The sequence below is a fragment of the Acanthaster planci genome, linkage group LG21, assembly GCF_054643075.1.
Source record: "Acanthaster planci isolate LZ-2023a linkage group LG21, COTS_SCS, whole genome shotgun sequence".
In the NCBI taxonomy this organism is placed as follows: Eukaryota; Metazoa; Echinodermata; class Asteroidea; order Valvatida; family Acanthasteridae; genus Acanthaster; species Acanthaster planci.
Window position 1 is genome coordinate 4,606,027 of NC_141797.1, and position 19,947 is coordinate 4,625,973.

The following is a 19,947-nucleotide window of genomic DNA, read 5'->3' on the forward strand; positions in this document are numbered from 1 at the left end:
GTGTAGAAATCAAAGTTGCTCTTGGATGGGAGATGGAGATTCATTACTTGTATTAATATCTTTTATACATGGAAGCAGGCCGTGACAAAATGCCTGTCCGATAGCCTGGGCAATCAAATTTTCATTCGGGCAATTAAAACTCTCACAAGCCATGCTTGTCCAGGCAAGTCCAGAAAAGCTGATGTCTTTTCTGTCTTTACGTTCTGGTCGATTACTCTACATCGGCGGTACACACATGCAAACCTGAAGCTGCAGACTGAAAACAACATCAATGTTGCGAGAGACTTTTTACAAGTTACATGTAATTCACATGACATAGTCTCTTATTGACTTATGTATTTTTGTGTTCATGATTTTAATTTGAGGTTGTTTTTCTCGTACTTGAAGCAAGCGTGTTTCAACAAATTTCCTGCCTCCAGCACAAGGTTTATCGTCTGTTGGTCTGGATAATCATGCATGCTTACCAAGCGATACACAGACACTGTTGGCCAGTTTGCCATTGTCAATTGTTGACTGTAGAAATTTTTACATAGATTAAGACAGGTGTTCATCACTTTTTTGAGATAAGGCCTAGGTTAAATAATCATAATCGTGGATTCTAAATCTTGGGCAAGTATCGATCCAATTCGGGCGAGAAAATTTATGGCATGGACTGTCCAACTGGGCTAGCTAAAAAACAATTTGTCGCGGCCTGCATGGAAGTACTACGGCACATTCGTAGTGAGCTCTTTGATGTCTTAATATACATTCTACATGTACACGTTTGTGTGTACAAACCTGAACAGAACCAAAGTTTGGAAAAAAATTTCTGGACTGTGTCCAAACTGAACCTTGGCACTTACTTAAAGCATACATGTAACTTTGATTTGAAATGAACGTGCGACTCCTGCAATAAGGAATTTTGTTTGAAAACTAAGCCTCGACTGAAACGAAAGTGAGTATTAGAAATGCAATGACAGAATGCACTGACCTCCTTGCTGCTTTGCCTGATATACAAGTACCTGATCTATCAGGTCATAAGGCAAAACAGAGAGTGGGAAACAGCACAAAAGTGACAATAATTATTTCTTGCATTTTTGCTGTGGAAGGGGTATTTCACAGACTTACCATGCAGAAACATTTTAGAATACCCTCTTATAACCCCTTGATGACAGGAATTTCTTTCCGAAAGCTGATTCCAAGAATTCCAGCCTCGCTTGGCCACGAAGGCCACCTGCCAAACACTTTGTGGCCCTGCGTGCTCTGAATTACACAGTGAAAAGGCTAATTGTTTGGTGGCATGCAGCTCTACTCATGCTTTCACATTCCCGTTGCCTCTTTTCATTGTGGGGACTATTGTGAAACTGGTGATTAAGATGCAAATTCGGTCTTTTCATTTCTGGGCTACACACAAAGGCCAATCACCACATATACAAGAGCCAGAGTCTGCCTTCCTTCACCGTGTTCGCTCGAACGTGGGCCGAGAATAATAGCTGAAAAGCGGGCTTAAGATCTCAATTTTTACGGCGAGTCAGGCTGCATCCCAGCGAGAAGGGGTTAATTGGGTTGTGCTGTGTGTTGCAATTCCATAGGAACAATCCTGTTTCAGAGACATTCATTTATTACCCATAACAAGTGCAAAATACATGAAAAAATGAGAAAGAGTGAAAAATGAGTCTCACGTCTTTTCAGTACAGTCGCCGCTGTCACCACCTTCCCAAGCTCCGCCCCTGTTGCGAGAGTTGTAGGTAATGTTGGGGTCCACCCAGCCCTTCTCAATGAACAAGCCTGGAGTGACACTGGAGAAGACCCAGTAGCGACTGTGATTGCGATCGGTACCTATGGGAGTCTGGCGGAGGGCCAGCTTTGCCTGCTGTATGCCATCCTGGGGAAGGGAAAGGGGAGAGACAGCAATGACATCATGGGTAAGCAAGACTGAAATAGATGGCTGACAATCAAAGTCCTCCCCCCTCCCACAATAGTCTGCCAATGAATACAGACCCAACAGTTGCTATATGTACATATGCAAATTTCCTTTACGCCTAACTATTCGCTAAAAACTTGATCAACCATAGTGTGCCCTCTATATCCATGATGCATAGCCAAGCCACCGCTAATGTTTGTCCTTTTTCAGTATGGTACCATCTGAGCCAAAAGTGGGGAGGATTAGAGAAAGCTGACTGTTTGGGTGGGTTTCCATTAGCAGATTCATCCCACACTGTTGTGGGGAAGGAGTCGACTGTTCTTATCCTACCCAAACAGTCGCTACGTACATGTACATATATGCAGAGTAGCACTGTACTCTAGAGGATTGGCACGGATACACTGAAAGTGAGGAGAAACCATGTGGAATGACGAGGACCCCCTGAGGAGGTGGCATTAGGAAGAACTGGAGGTGGCTCACCCAGCATGGGTCCTCATGGTCTTGTTGAAGAACCTCATATTGTCTTACCATGAAGAACCTGCATGTCGCAAATAATGATAGTGTTGCCCAGCACGCTGCCCTGTGAGTTTCTTCTGAAGGACACTGCCAAGGATGTGGGTAAGGTGCTCTAATGTGAGCTGTGATAGAGTGGCCGGGTTTGGGAAGGTCGTCCAATTGGGACAGACCAATGTAAGGCAAAGGAAACCCAACTGGTCGTAGTGTCCTTGATTAGTGCTCGATGAGGATTATCGGGGTAATGACAGAGAAATACGGATAGTACCTCTCAGCGTTGAGTCCTGGGGCCAATTTCACTAAACTTATCTTGAGGATCGGGGTAAGTCTGGACCGGGCCCTATTGCATATCCTGAGAGGGGTTGCATGGTTGCAGATCATGTTCGTGAGGCTGTACGAGGTGAGCCGAAGTGGCAGGGGCAGAAGAGATTGTCCAGGATATCCCAAAGAAAAGACTGGAAGGCGAAGACCGGGTGTGTAAAACTGCAGTATTGCAGCAGGCCGATGGGTTTGGGTGCCAGGGGTATAGATTGGGGAGAGATGGCTGCAGATCCGAATTCCATTGGTGCATCCACCAGGACAGCCCCAGGGAGTGACGCAGGGTTGACCCGGTAGCACTATTGTCTGGTTTACACCGGGAGTCCCATTGTTGTATTCTGGAATACCAGAGGGAGTGGGCAAGTTGGGGTCAGCTAGGTCGGCAGTTGAGGTGTTGACCTGCCTCAAGACAAATCTTGGAGAGCCTACTAGTAGCAGTAGGAGAGGTTCCAGTGGGTAGCAATGGGGACACGGCATTTGGTCTGTATTCGGATAGTGCATGCACCAGGGTAGGAACAAATGGAAGTCGGCCCAGGGAGCATTTTTATTGTCTGGTCCACGCCTGAATACCCACAGCGGATGAGGGGCATGGTAGTCCGTAGTCTAATGGCACGTTTACCAGAACAGCCCCAGAAAGTGATTGGAAGTCGGCCTGGGTAACGCTATTCTCTGTTTCATGCCTAGGTGTCCTTGGTGCAGAAGTCTCAAATGTCAGCAGGGGGGCTGATGCATAGCAGGCCAGTAAGTTTTCCTTGCCATGTTGTGGTCTGCGTTGCGCCTATATGGCCCAGCATTGTATTGACTGAGGCTGCTCCAGGTGACATTTGGGGAAGGGACCGGTAGAGTGTAGTGTCTACTTCACTCCTGGATGCCCCCGATGAAAGAGTGTCTGAAGGCAATACCTTGGTGCATGAGGCGGTAGTTTGAAGGTCATGGATGGCATGTGGCTGTCTTTCTGTGAGCCTTTGCGAGCCATGCCGGGAGAGAGATGTATTCTTTGGTTGGTGTCAGTGCAATCTGGACCACCGCAGTAGACGTTGTCGCACTGGTGGTTACACTAAAGGAGCCGAGCGTTTAGATCACACGCACTATAGCTCAGTCCCCTGTGTGTGTGGGGGTTGCCTAACCCCAAACTGACCAGGACTTGTGCTGACAGACAGGTGTTCGTGCAGGTATCAAATGGAGACTTCATCAAACTGTAGACCAACTCCTGTCGGTCTAAGGGGAGCGCCACAGTACACGTTGTTGCCCAGATGGAATGTAGGCTGTCACAATAGACGTTGATGCCCTGGGTAGTTACACTAGGGGAGCTGAGCATTTGGATTCAGGGGTTTAGATAATTTTCTTCAAGCAGTGAGTACAATACCCACTTCCTTGCTCTGAGTAGAATACATTACTCTTTTGCCCTCAGTATTGTCTTGCATTGTAATCTTTGTCTTCATGAGAGGGAGAGTTCTGTACTCCCTAATAGGTGGAAGAACTGAGAACCAGTGTTATGTGAATTAGTCATTTTGCCTTAGCAAATATAAGAATAATTGTTATTTCTCTTAAAAACACAGTGAAAAACAGAGTTAAGTGATAACTATGAACTCATGACAGCAGACAAAATCTCATGAGTCCGTATCCGCCCATGTACGGGGGCCAAGTGTGAGGCTACCGTGCCCAGACGCCATGTTGACCTGGTGCTGTGCGCACACGCCTGGCGGTGGCCATTCGGAAAATCACGGTGCACTTCATTGCTCGGCAGTCAAATGCGCTCACACTCACAGTCAAAACTTTTATCTTTCCAAGGTGTTTCAGACTAAAATTTTCCAAATATGATACCTAGCTTCTTGTAGATGTATCAAAAAGCCCAAAACGCCACTTGAAAAAATGCCCACTTTTAGCGGATCAAAACTTGCAGAAAACTTCGCCTTTTAAACCCCTTCACGGCGGGATTATTTTGACTGCGACTGCTGGGCTGTGGTATGCCATGAATGGAGGGCTTTGTCCAGCAGCAGGCCCCATTGAACCAGCAGCTGCATGGTGAATAGACTGCATGTGTGGTATGCACTAATCCTCACAAAATAGTGAGGTCCCCGCATGCTAGAAGTCAATTTTACTGCATCGTGTCTTCAGGGAGTCTTGTACACAAAAATTACACATGAGCACAACAAGTGCACAGTAGCCCATGTTGGTCTACATGTACTACTGCATTCCAGACCCAACATGACACTTAACACGTTTCGCTTCAAGTCTTTCCCGTCAATTGTCTGAAATCGGTTTGAGTAGCGTCCCCTAAAATGTTACTCCGTTGGGCAGGGCGCAATTGACAAAACAAGAAAAATATAGAAACTTATGGTGCTCTTTCTATAGTAGAAATCACTGCGTATTTTACATTCTGCATGAGGTTTTATGCTGCGTAGTTTGATTACATTTCCAAGTCGGGAAGTGTTTATATGCCAATACGCACATTACCTAAACCCGTGGATCACACGCACTACATCTCAGTCCCCTTTGTTTGACAATTAGCTAACCCCCAACTGACAAGGACTTGTGCTGACAGTGTAAAAATCAGAAGGTATATTAACTTGATCAAATCCCAGACCAACTCCTATCGGTCTAAGGGGAAAGTGGGAACCGTTAAATGCATTAACCCCCAACAATCACTGGTCGCCCGCTTAACCCATATATAAATCTTATCGGTAAGTGGTAGCTTCACAGAACCAACGTCGGGTAACCTACGAGCATACACATATAAAGAAAAAGTAAAAAATACCAAACAAAAATCAACAAATAACACACATGTGAAATATCACATGTATATTTAGAAACTACAGTTTGTTATTATAAGTTATGGTTGATTAAGATACCACAGGAACTTGGAGCGAAAACGGAAACCTGATAAATTCAAAGATACCAAAACTGACACGTCAGTTAGGAATGGTGCTAAGAAGAAAAAGCACAACCATGGTGGCCGCTTTGCTATGCATTGTGGGTATACAGGGCGTATTGTGGTTGATCAAACTTCCAGCAAATAGAATTAGGCAAAAAGAAAATTTGCATAAGTGGCGACTGTTTGAGTACGATGAATGCGGTGGACTACAACACGTATGTTATAACGGCATCAGCACCGAGTGAAATAGGTTTTTTGGTATGGAGATCCAGGGAACTACATGTACATGTAGGTCCACTTTTAGAATATTCCTGTAACTTGCAACTGACAAAGATCTGGAGCTACGGTTGCTAGAGACTATTTAAGTGACCAGAATTAAAAACTGTTACTGTGAAGACGAAGAAGGTCCAGACACAACCTTACTCTTGTAAGTGCTCAGATATCAATCAGACTTCCATTAATCAGCAACTGCCATGTGCAAAGTATCACATTCTCTTACTTTCTTGGAATATGACACAGGTTGACATCATAACCATTACATATTAGAGGGTATTAACCACTACCAGCCGGGGACTCCGGGATCGGAGCCGTATGGTTTATATGTGTGGCCGGGGTCTCCGAACTCGGACAAAGGAAACAGGGCCCTGTAACAAAAGACCGTACTCCGAACAAAAGACCAGGCTGCTGGGCATGACAGGCATTTTTCACTCTCAAAAGTGGTGATAATCCGGCATTATTTTGAAACCGTATACCAGGGTTTGGGGTATTTAGAGCAAGCGGATTACCACCGGGGACAAAAGCTCTCCACCACCGCAGTGATGAGCCACACAGCACCGCTACATGCTAATCTGGCCCCTATTGAAAAGAGGTCAGCAGTGCACTGAGCCAGGTTCGTGAACAAAAGACAGCTGTATAACACCGCACAATCTGGGCTCTGTTTACAAGGCTGCAGGCCTGGCTGAAATATTCGGGTGTCAATGAAGGTCACCTGTCAACTTAGAGTAGTGCCTGAAGATTACTCCGTGCGGCTATAAACGACTGTTAAATGGAATGATGAATTGTTGAAGGATTTTGAAAACGGAAAAAATGATAGTCATGCCGGCCCAGCATCCTCAACGTTGAAAAATGCCCCGGTCCGAAGTGGTTAAAAACATTTATTTCACGTAAAGTACATGTACATGTATTTCAAAATAACGATGAATGTGTAGCTGTTTCAAAAACATCATCAATTTAATGTTTTCCCCATTGCTCCCCCAAGATGAATAAAAAGATGCTGAGTTTTCCCGCCCTCCAAAAAATCCCCTTTTGGCCGTTCGCGCTCCAAGGCTGATTGGATGACGCCATCGCCAGAATGCTTACATGCACAGTGTAGATGTACACAGCGCACAGTACATGTACTGTACATGGCAGTATCGCACAAATGCAATAGACCATGTTGTGTAGCTTGGCCCAAAGGCAAACACTGTCTCAGTTGTTAGGACTACATGTAGGTCTTTTAATTTCTACCTTGAACTGAGACTGTGTTTGCCTACGGGCCAAGCTTAATCAAACACAACATCGTCTATTGCAAGCGTGCGATACGCATGTACTGTGCACTATATATTGTACATGTACACTGTACAATGAAGCATTTTGGTGATGACGTCATCCAATCAGCCTGGGAGTGCAAATGGTTAAAGGGGATTGTTTTGTGGGCGGGGAAACTCAGGATCTTTTTATTCAGTTTTGGGTCATAATTAATGGGGAAACATTAAATTGATGATGTTTTTGAAATGGCTCCATATTTATTGTTATTTTGAAATACATGTACTTGATGTGAACTAAATGCTTTCAGTTTCTGTTACCCTTTAATGTTTACGTATCTATGCAACCAAATTAGTAACACACTTCTTCTGACATACATGTACATACTTTACACCTGTTGAAATGAAATAAGTTAATGTCAGTGGTGTAACATTTCAGCACATGCCTAGAAACATCGTATATGCTTACTTCAAATTTCTTCTCAAAGATTTCCTGAGCTCTCATTTTTCTGTATTCTTCCTCTCCCTTGATTCTCCTGCAAAAAAAAAAATCAAGTGATGATTTATCCAAGCAGCATCTTACTGATTTTCAGTCACAATGTCAGTTGTGTTGTGATTTCTGAAACATTGTGCCTGTGGTTTCGGCTCCCCATCTGGTCATTCAGAATGTTGATGTATTTTGTTAGATAAATGTTATTAACATCTTATCTTAACATCTGTATCTTGCATGGTTGTGTTTTAAGGGTGGTTAAATGCAGTGTTGATTCCACATGTTTAACCTTTTAACAACTTGACACCGGAGGACTTGTAAACACACACAATTTTCCTTGTTCCAGCACTTGCTTAAAAATTCGTTTCATTTCTGTGGTTGATATTTTAATGCGTAGTGCTTGTTGGGTCACAGTGTGGGAGACAATCCTACTCACGGGTGCTGCTACTGAGTGGACCCATAACAATAAAATGGAAATGCCTTTCTTGAGTAATTAAAAATAAATTGGAGAGCCATCACCATACACAAAGGAGTTAAGAGATAAGGTTACAAAATCCAAACTACATGTGGCAACTCCTTTGAATCCAAACAATTGGTAAAAAAATGGCCATAGGTGACATCTGTATATGATTTGGGCCTTTTGTAACCGGTCGATGTGTGGACATGTGCCAAAATTTTTCCCAGAGTAGTTGAAAAAAGGGGGAAAAGAATGAAAATACTGAAGCCTAAATTCAAGAGATGTGCCTCCACAAATATTTTTGGGCTTCATAAATAAATTGCAAGGTTGAAAAATTCACAGGAAAAAAAACCCACCCTGCAGCTTTTAGGGTGAGAAAATCCAAAATTAATTGGCTATCTACTGTAAACTTGCACCAAGTCAACATCATACAACTGGCCATATCGCTCACGCTGGCAGTCTTATAAAGCCCCATCATCTGCAATGCATTTATACAGATTCCAAATAATTTATTTCTAAGTTGGCTTTTGTAAGTCACCATTTTGCTTAAGTCAACTCTCCATCCCATTTCCTTAAGATGCACAAAAAAATCCTTTGTGTCAATTGGTATTTAAAAACTCACGCATTTGCATCAACTTCTGCACTGTGGTGGGCAAGAAGAGTCAAATGCAAAGTCTCACACCAATGTTCATTTATTGGCACCAACCATGATTGCTGCATCAGTGTTTATGTGGTGTTACAGTTAAGCCATGTCTCAGCGTGACAAAGTGTGCACTGCTCTGACAGATCCCAGACCTTTCCCGGCCAGCAAAGTGTACATTTAAAGAATATCATACAGTATGTACATGTCATGTAAAATTGTATGGATTTTTCCTACAAAATATGTGTACGGTATATGACATGAGGGTATTATGAGGAGTCAAATTGATAACACTTTGCCTTCCCATGGCACCAAACATCAAACAAGTTACATGAGCGGTGTAGTGGAAGTGCATGAGACTCAACAAAGCAAGCATAGCACAATGGTTTCTACTGCTAAATATAGCAAGAAAGGCATGGAATAGTCAGAAATCAGAGACCCCTATGACAACTCGAAGTACATTCCAAACTTCCATACTCCGAAAACATAAAAACTTCTGAAATACATGTACTTCTGCAAGTGAGTAAGCTCACGGAAGTAGATTTCTATTTATGCATACATGTAGGTATTTTCCGTTTTTATGCATTCATTTTGAGGTTTTACTGCACAAATTTTCAGTGGTCCAGTGGAGTGTGACTTTCTTGAGACTTCACTGGGCTAATGCAGCATTTACTGGTCCATGTACATATAAGCACTCCTTTTGCATGGATGGATCTCTGCACTTCACAAAAACCCCCACGTCAAGTCCTTGGAGCACTGACACAGAAACTATGTATCACATTTTCATTGTGTCTCCAACTAGATACTTCAATCGTTGCATCCAAATCGCATATATACATGTACACATTTGCATACATGTACACATACTTGTATGAATAGGTCATCATTTCACGCAAGTCGGCAAAATGACGACTTACAGTAGAAGTCTGCCTTTGCGTAAGTTTTGAGACCAAGAGAGCCGACTAACATGTAACCATCTCACTGAGCATTTGCTAGAACCTCAAGGGATTCTCAAAAATCCTGCAACCACTTTCACAAAACTTAATGCAATGACGTAACTTTACTTATATGTAAGTTGTGCCAAATTCTACTAAATAAGAAAACAAAGAATGACAGCACTGTGTAACATCTGCCACTTGCATGACAAATTACGCTTTAACTTATGCAGTTATTTTAGGTTGGGTTTATTGATCTGAATAGAACAGGAATGAAAGAATAAAGCAACAAATCATATTCGGTTAATGCTCATCACTACAGAACTTGACAGGGTTTATGCGAGAAATGTACAACTTTGTGTTCTAAGGTTAATGAAAACTTGTTTGGCTGTGAGAGAAAACTTTGGGATTTATCTACCCAGTTCTGACAAATAAATTTAAGGACTATTTAACGACTGCTGTAATATTAGAAAGGAACAGCTATTGTAAAAGCTGTTGTCACAAGTCAGTGATATTTTATGCCAACTGTTTGATTAATTTAAAGACACAAACTGTCTGCTACCAAGTTGGCCAAATGTCCTTATATGCCCTTTTATGCAAAGTAAGGTGTGGTCCTGTATGGTTCACACCCGCATGGGTACACACCAGTGTTTTATAGTGCCTGCTCACTGAGGCATTGTCCAGCAGTGGTAACCTCAAATACTGGGGTGTGGTTCTGTGTGACACACACCGACAGGCCTGTGGTGAGATAGCACAAGTTTGAGCGATAGCTCAGAAGCCGGAATTATATTTAGCCTTCAGCCTTGTTGATGTGGATTAGAAATCCAGTGTTGGTGGTAGCCATAAGTTGGGTGAGCGATTTGCTGCCCCAAATTTTGAGAAAAGTTTAAAGAGAAAAGGCAGGCTGTGACAATTTTCAGTGTGCTGTAAGATCTCAGGAGCGAGTATATACTGTAAGTGCTCTTTTTAATTATTTTCTAATATGTAGCCATTATGTTTTGTCAAGTACATGTAAGTGCTATTACTTTATATATCTGTGACAATGGGGAGTTCAAAAGCCAATTTTAGTGACCATTTTAATGATGAAGTTTCTCCTTTTGGGTATGGAAAATTAGCAATATGGTTAAATGGTGCACAAATGTTTGCCGTAAGATGTACATGTGTATTTGCGAACATGGGTGTGATTATTCAATATTTCAGGGCTCCTTATTACGGAGTCGGAGCTCCTGTAATTGGACCTCGTTGAGTACCGTGACACAATCAAGCCAGGTCCTACATTGGCCGGATAGGGACAGCAAGTCCGCCGGAGGGGACACGGCTACCTACCTGCCTCTTGGTCTACTTAGTCCAGCCCCGACTCACCTGCATCGTCCTCGAAGGATCGGCTGAGAGTCATGTAACGGCGGCGCATTGGACAAGTGACCAACTCTCCCTTTGAACTGTCCGAATTCGGGCTAGTAGTAATTATTAACCAGCCCACCAGCCTTCTAGTTTCTATGAAACCCTTTTTTTAATGAATCTTCTGTATTTTGCTCCCCCTTCATCAAATTGTTTTTGTGTACATAAATTAGTCTACATTGTAATTTTGAAGTTAAATTATCTCTTTGAGTGTACTGCGTAATTTACAGTGCACACATTGCATGTCAGAGGGTAGGGGGACCTGGGTTTGTGACAGCTGTGATCACCCTTGTCGTAGATGTATAATTCAAATGTTGTGTAGCTTATCAAGTTTTATGTGAAATGACCTTATGCACATTGTGCAGATACTGTACCTCTGAAATTTGCACCACAAGACTTGCACAAGTACACATGGAGAAAAGTTAAGCCAAGTCTCATAAAATTGGCTATCGGACCATGCAGGAAACAAATGATACATTCGGAGCTCTTCAACCTTCCAGGGACATCAAGTCCAGTGTAAAGTCACAATGATGAATGTTACCATGTAAACCTTATAAAATCCCCAAAGCTCCTGGTGGAATCTGATAGATAGCAGAGTGAAATACTTACCATTTTGCTCTGCCTGTATACATGTAATTGTCTAATGAATGATAGTTACTGCTGATGTATTCTACTTTTTGGGCAGAGGATGATGTCCACAAATTCTTACTTCTCCCTTTCCAATTTTTCCTGTTCCTCCCTCTCAGCTTTAGTCTTGGCAGCTAGGAGTCGTCTTCTCTTGACAACTGATGCAAGGTCCAAGTTTTCCTCATTCTCCTCTAAGGTTGTTTCTTCCTTGTCCTGCTTGGCATGTTTCTTTTTGCGGCTTTTCTTCTCCTTGGGTTTATCATCAGGATTGGTCTCTGATCCTGTGGTCAATTATTTCCCGATAATGAGAACAGTCTCATCAACTATGCCATTTGAAACTTGGAAGAGTGAAAACGTATGTCTTCTATCTTCCCTCTCAGACATGTGGCTGGTAATTCACAAAAAAATGTGCAAAGCCATGCAAGACATCCAGTACTTTTATTTGAGGTTTCTAATAGTAAACATAGGAAGTATTAGTAAATTATGTGTACTGGTCTGAAGAAAGTTCAATTTCTTTACTTGTACAAGATTATGATTTCTACCTGGATTCCTTGTATCATTCTGTTAATATTCTTTATATCTATTCTTGATAACTTTTTTGGATATGACATGAAAAATAATTAAAACCATACCAGCAATGCCAAACCATCTCAAACACCTGTAGAGCAAAAGTGTGTGAGTCTGTGATGAACATTTAGCAGTGTTACCGAAGATATACATGTAGGTAAAATCAAACAAGGTGGTTCCCATACTTCACATTTTGAAAGCTAATGAGTCACAACATACATAGAGTCCTTTATAAGGGTAAGAAACTGTCAATACCTTCTCCATCTGGTGTGGCACCAGCTGCCTCTGCCTTCTGCTTCATCTCTACCTCCCGCTGTAACCTCTCAGCCTCCCTCTGCTCCCTCAACTTCTGTTTCTCCTCCTTCAGCTTTTCATTCTTCTCCTTGAGAGTTTGGATCTTGTCTCGCCTACAGAGTTATGCAAGATGCAAACTTAAATCCCTAACACTGGAATGCTTGAAACTCTGAGGCACAAAGTCTCAACTCCCAGAGGTCAGACTCAAGATTAAGGTTCTCAGATGTACAGGTCCACAGAAGTCTTTATAGTTTCACAGTGGTGTTGCAAAGTCAGTTTTCAAAATAACAAAGTTGAAGTTGAGTTTCAAAGAGTCCATTCTGGGAAGAACTGTCATGCTGCTATTTCACGGAAGTCTCGGTCCCTAGGGCATTTCTTATTCCTTTGAATTGACTGTGGCTTCATCAATCATTCTATGATCACTCAAATACAATGTTTAAGAATTGACCTTGATGTATGGCTGGGCCGACTGCAACAACCTACCACAGTCTAGCAGCCACTTTCTGCTTGTTGTCCATAAAGTCTTGCACAGCATATGACGCTAGAATCCGATGGCACAGGAAGACTAACAGCTGTAATTTTTTCAGGGGCTCCAGCTCAAAGAACTCACTGGTCTCTAGCAACTCTACCAACTCCTGGGGCTGAATGAGCAGAAGAGGATAGGATTGATAGGATTCAAATACAGAGTTTTGTGGAAAACCAAAAATTAATGAATTAAACCAACCAATACTCAAAAGAAGACCTGACTATACCTGTTGTTACAGCTAGTTTACCACTGCAGACATCTTCAATATAAATATGCAAATACACATACAACTCACAAGATGGAACCTACATCGAAAAGGTAAATTCACTGTCCTGGAAAATACCAGGAAACACTTTTGAGATGTACCAGTGAGAACGCGCATATGTTGCATGTGTTTTATTGGGCAATCATGCTGGGAAGTGCAAATGCCCAAACATCCTAGCCTCTTGAAAAGATGGTACAGTTCATTGCATTTGAAAGTTGAAGCTGAAAAAAAGAATGGGAAAAATGCAACAGGAATGGGAAACATGCGAAAGGAATTCACATTTCGCAGTTTGATGACAACTTTTCCCAGCTGCAAATTTGCAGCGAATTCGTAGTGAATCGGATGCCAAAGGGGCAAACGACGTGTGAAAACAGTGCAAATGTTTTGCGAGCATGGAGTGAAACATTTGCAAAAATGTTGAGAAAAAACGGTGTGCGAAAACAGTGTGGAAATTTGCGAAAGCAGTGCGAAAGGTTCCAAAAATTATGCTAAAAGTTGCGAAAACGAGAAGCATAGTGCAGCGAAATGCAGTGAAGAGTCCATTACACAGGCTGCGCTGCACTTGGGGCCGGCCGGGGCCAACTCACCACGTGGAGTGTGCTGTTGTAGTGTAGTAGTGATTTCCTTGGCCGAGCCGTCCGGTCCATGCAGTGCGATCGCAAGCACGTGCTCACCACGGCGAGCCCCGCCCGCATAACGCAGTTGCTTTCTTGGATTACCATAAATAAACACTCGTCAATGTCGGAGAATAAATTTTTAAAAAGTTGACTGGATTTTGAGTAAACGGGGGTCCCCAAGTCATAAAGATTGAAGTCACAGAGCACATGAAACGTGTGCAGGCTCTGCTGTGGCGACATGGGTCGGGTTATTTGCCCACTTTTTAATTCATTCTCGTGGTGTAGTTTGGCACACAAAATAATCAACATTGAGATACTGTATTTAGTATTTTGTTACCGAGAGGTTTCTTTCTGCCGATAAATAAAATCAACAGCTTAAATTGTAAGTGTATCTTCAAGTAGCAAATCTCATCTTTTCCCCAATTGTGTTCGCCGTGACATATCAGGTTTCTTTTCACTTGGGTTTTTTGATGACATGTCACTTTCTGTGGTCACATGGTTATCGGAAAAAGTCAGCGATTGGACTGTCCATGAATGGGTATGCAGTTAGCTGTCAGGATGGCGCGGTGGGAGTGGATGCAGTGCGTGCTTCCCGATGCAGCATGCACGAGGTCCCACATGGTGGTTTTTGAAAAGATTCTGTGATGTTTGTATCAGCGTCACGAAAACATCCAGATAACTAGATACAAGGCATTCATTCTAAAATTACGGTACAAACATCTCCCAATACATGCTAACGTACATGTAATTCACATACATGACGACATGTGCATACATGTACAATGTACATGTATCTATACATGTGCACATGTTGAGCGTCCATCCAAGTCGGTTTTAAACTAGGCTGTGTGGTTATAACGCTCAATTCTATTAAGTCCCTTTGAGGGTACTGTAACGGGAGTCTACTGTAATTCAGCTGTTCAGTGTTCAGTGCTTGTCTCCGACCTCCACCATAGCTAGCTTTATTTCGCCTGTCGTATTTTGCTCAAAACCGAGAAACATACTGCCTTGAAATTTTTGTCTTCCTCAAGTAATCTTCTGGAAATTCCAGAGAATTAAAGTACTTTTGTCTCAGACTGATTTTCCTCCACTTAGACATGTGCATGTTTGAAACCACAGAAAACAAAAACTTCCTGATGTCTACATTTACATGCACAAATTCTACTTAATGAAGAAAGCTTGCAAAATTATTTCCCCACTACCTGAGAAAATCTGTGAAAATCCTTTCCCACTTGTGAGAAAAAGTGTGGAAATCTTATCTCACTTATGGGAAAATCTGTGAAAATCTTTTCCCACTTGTAGAAAAATCTGTGGAAATCTTTTCGAACTTGCGTGAAAAGGTGTGAATATATTTTCCCACTTTTGGCACACTTTTTCACAATTTATGAAATGAAAAGAATTTCCTGGGAAGAGAATGTGAAAATATTTTCCCCTCAAACTTTCAATCGCAATGTACCGTACATCACAATTTTACCATCAACTGCCAAAATTTTGTACAGCTATTAGCTCTTCCTGGTGATGACATACACAAATGAGTGTGTTCCGCTTTGCCTCTAGCAATGCTGTATTTGTGCATTCCCTTAGATGTGGGTTCATTAAAAACAGTACACCACAAGCAAGAATCCACTTTATGTACATGCAGCCCTTCAATGGAAACAAAGGGACAGGTGATGAGCACCACTGGCACGGTATGCTCAATGTCCATTCAGGTACTTCACAGATAAGCAATGAGGCTGAGGTGACAACTGAGCATCACTGGCACGGGGTGCTCAATGTCCATTCAGGTACTTCACAGATAAGCAATGAGGCTGAGGTGACAACTGAGCATCACTGGCACGGTGTGCTCAATGTCCATTCAGGTACTTCACAGATAAGCAATGAGGCTGAGGTGACAACTGAGCATCACTGGCACGGTGTGCTCAATGTCCATTCAGGTACTTCACAGATAAGCAATAAGGCTGAGGTGACAACTGAGCATCACTGGCACGGTGTGCTCAATGTCCATTCAGGTACTTCACAGATAAGCAATAAGGCTGAGGTGACAACTGAGCATCACTGGCACGGTGTGCTCAATGTCCATTCAGGTACTTCACAGATAAGCAATAAGGCTGAGGTGACAACTGAGCATCACTGGCACGGTGTGCTCAATGTCCATTCAGGTATTTCACAGATAAGCAATAAGGCTGAGGTGACAACTGAGCATCACTGGCACTGTGTGCTCAATGTCCATTCAGGTACTTCACAGATAAGCAATAAGGCTGAGGTGACAACTGAGCATCACTGGCACGGTATGCTCAATGTCCATTCAGGTACTTCACAGATAAGCAATGAGGCTGAGGTGACAACTGAGCATCACTGGCACTGTGTGCTCAATGTCCCGTCGGGTACATTGTACTTGACCAAGAGGCCGAGGTTCTGTTCTCAACCACAAGTCCATGAATCTACAGTTGTCACACCTACCACTTCATCATCATTGATAAATTCATCACTGCCACCGCTGCTGCTTTGGTCATCACTCTCCTGGTCATCAAGGCGAAGGCTCAGACGTAAGAGCTCTGAGGCTGTATGCATGTTGACTGGGATCTGAGACAAGGACATGCTTAGTTCTTTGTAGTCCTAAGCAAGAAGTCAATGTAAAGTATGAAATTGTGAAAGGTAGGCCACTGGTTGGCAGTGAATATTGATCAGAGGTACATGTAAAGCACTGGATTCTTGCTCCTCTCAATCTCCAGTTCAGCAAACTAAATTTGGATAAACTAATTCAAACCTCAATATTTCTACAATTGCACATGTACTTGATACGTTTGGACAAAGGGTTTTGTTGTTAATATCTGTTTCTGGTCTGAATTAGGGTCTTTACATGAGTATTTGTGCATGTGATTGTAGGAAGCATCTAATATAATTCTGTATTAAAACGTTGACATTTTCTAAGAATGGTATACAAAATTTCCACACTAGTGTTGGAATGTGCTTCAAACAGCAGAAATCATGAAAACCTGACATAACCAACAACATTCTGTAGTGACACCAGGAAATATGCGCAGGGTGTGAAAACTCCCTCTGCAAAACCTTCCGTTAATCTCCCAGCTTTTAGAGGGTTAGATTTGTTGAAAGCAATTGTAATATATCGCTGCGATATTTACCTCAGCAATCTTGTCTTGTAGCAAAGTTTTTAGCAGAATGACCAGAACACGAGATAGATAGGCAAAGCCCTCCCTGCCCCCAACCAAAGCCTTCGTTAAACAATCTGTCCAAGTCAAAGAAAATCAACAGAACAATATCATGGAATATTATCACTTGACTTTAAACCCTGCATTATTTTGGGATGAAGGTCTCACTGAATATAACAGTACACAATATTTGCCACTGGTGGACACCTGCCTAGTATACCATAATTTTCAGAATATAGGCAGTGTGGAATGTAGGCTGCAACTAGCAAAATCTGCAAATGAAGATTTAAAGTCGGTGTATTAGCTGCACCATTGTATAAGCCATATAAGTGCTGACAATGTCTATCCATAAGCCATCACACATGCTACACTGCTGAAGTGCTAGTACATTTAGACTATTACATGGCATACTTTGACTTTCTTCATATACATGTACATGTACTGTAGTGCTGCCAAACCTCTTTGTTGAAAAACTTCAAATCCACTCGGTTAGATTGTAATACTACCTGTATTGCCTTCGTGACACAGGCTTTTGAACTTTTGTGAACAATTTTAGTGTCATCAACATGTTTGAATTTCGGATGAAATTCCATGACAGTAAAATCATTTTCCTTTCATTCTCGGTACTTTAAAACAGGTAAATTCTATAAATTATTATTACCTCCACTCACGTACCAATCAAAAAATTGAAAAATGGGGGAAAAAGGTTTTAGGGCACATTTTAAAAGAGTTCATTTTGCACTTTGAAAAAAAAAATGGAAAATTAGGCAAAAAAAAAAATAACATTGGAACTCTGTAGTGGGTACATGTATATGAAATTGACATTTATGAATCAGAATATTTGGAGTTTAATTAAATTTCAACATTTGTAAAATTGGACATAAAATGATTGCTTCAATAATACACAAACGTTCAAGACAGAAATTCGAAGTGTCCAATGTTTGCGTCCACGCCACTTTTAGGTATGCAATCTTTACGTGTAAGCAGCCTGTAAACAAGTATTGTTACTGAACTTAAACTTTCCCAAGTTCTTGAAATTACCACTTTGGGAGGGCTGGATTAGTGTCCTTGCTGGGTGAGTCAAATGACCAGTAAACTAACAGCATGGATTACACAATCGTAAAGACAAAAACAAACAGACGCACCATGAGATTTGTGAGGTGTGAATGGCATTTACAGTCTATTCAATCCCTCTAGAGCCAATGTAAATGGCAACCAACAAAAACATGACTACCTTTTCCCACGCCTGGAGCACTGTGCCGCACTGCTTCCATGTTTGGTGGGCAGGCCTGCTGGCCATAGAGGTAGCCCAGGCTGGGCGGCGCTGAGGCATGGCATGACATGGCGCAGCATTTAGTGACTGATTTCATTCGTCAAATGTTGCTGTATAAGCTGCCCCAAGTTTAAGCCGCTGGGACATTTTTCAGCGGGAGAATCAATGTATAAGCCACAGGCTACAGCTTTCATTTCGAAAATTACAGCGTGCATACCAACAGCCTCAGAGTTCCAGCTTCCATGCCCACCACAGGATACAACACTATCAATAATCAAGATTATACAGGGTATGTACATGTAGGTCATACTGTCTCAGAAGTGGCAGTTTATGCTGCTGCTGTTGACTGCCTAATGCCAGTAGGTATCACGGACCAGTAAGTGTGCCTTTATACATGTAGCAAGGTTAGAGTTAACCATACTGTTATGTTTATTCACCACTAGACCAAGTTCTGTAATTACAAACAACTGCCATGTCACAAGCACTGCAATGTAACACGCATCTAACATTCATGTTCTACCAAACTGCCTAGCTACAGGGTAAAACCATGCTCTAGATCACCTAACTCGTTATTTGTCTGCTTCCTCCTTAAAATAAAATGAAAAGTGGAATTTCAAGCATTTATTACATCTGTAGCCAACACACCAACCTACCTGCAGTGACAGGGTAAGGGTCATTGGGCATGAGCAGACCACAGTAGCAGTTGAGGAATTCCACCACCATGGCAATGTCACCAAACAGAGTGTTGGGTAGACCATCTGGCATGGATACCAGTTTGGGAGTTGGGAGAGGTTTCAACTTAAGATCCTGGTCTTCGTACCGCTGCAATATAATCAGAATAAAGGAATTTTCAGACTGTAATGTGTTGTTATATCAAAGGAAAACTGGATCTGTGCCTTAAAAGTCCACGGGAAGTAACAATTTTGACAGTGAAATGCAAACTACACAACCGGACATGTGAAAAGTCTTTGCTACATGTTGCGGTAGAGGGAACACGGTGTTCTGATTTATGCTGACTTAGCCATTTTGGTTAGCTTGTGCCATCCCTTAGCTATTGGCACAGATGATTGAGGCTCTGTGAAGTCTTGGGGGTGGCTCGTACAAGCATATGTCGGCTGAGTAACGGCAGTCGTAAGTTATACCTTATGGTTTTCTATTTTAATTGTTTGGAATTGATTTAATTTGCCATCTTGACAGAGTTGTTGTACTCGTTTTGGCAAGGCGTAGTTTGATGATTTTCTATTGTAGATGGTCCTTATATGAAGTACATGTACATGGATCAGCGGATCCCTGATGTTGTAGGCAGCCAGTTAATCTGTGAAGCCTGGAGAGGGTCTTTAGCTGCCGGGAACTCCATTGGTAGAGTGAAGCCGCGCTGTTCCCGAACCTGTGTAGATGAAACTACAGGGGGCTCTCCACAGCGTCGTCCTGCTCTTGCAATCCAACAAGCCTTGGCGATCTGGACGATGGGTGTGGAACTACCGTAACTGTGACGAGCACCACTGCAAATCTCCCCTACATAAATAATTTCTTATTGTTGTATAACATTCTGAAAA

At 42.2% G+C, this 19,947-nt stretch overlaps 1 protein-coding gene across 5 annotated transcripts in view; it reads right to left on the bottom strand.

The window, feature by feature from the left end:
• baz1b (bromodomain adjacent to zinc finger domain 1B) overlaps positions 1–19,947 on the bottom strand; it is an 81,696-nt gene that overhangs the window by 20,459 nt on the left and 41,290 nt on the right. For all 5 annotated transcript variants that reach the window (XM_087130997.1, XM_087130996.1, XM_087130995.1 and 2 more), the window contains 8 exons: positions 19,045–19,213; positions 17,092–17,195; positions 16,409–16,564; positions 13,024–13,181; positions 12,502–12,653; positions 11,762–11,960; positions 7,602–7,668; positions 1,662–1,864 (listed from right to left, as the gene is read on the bottom strand). In XM_087130997.1, coding sequence (XP_086987123.1) covers positions 1,662–1,864; positions 7,602–7,668; positions 11,762–11,960; positions 12,502–12,653; positions 13,024–13,181; positions 16,409–16,564; positions 17,092–17,195; positions 19,045–19,213 — 1,208 coding nt within the window. The remainder of the gene's footprint in view (positions 1–1,661; positions 1,865–7,601; positions 7,669–11,761; positions 11,961–12,501; positions 12,654–13,023; positions 13,182–16,408; positions 16,565–17,091; positions 17,196–19,044; positions 19,214–19,947) is intronic.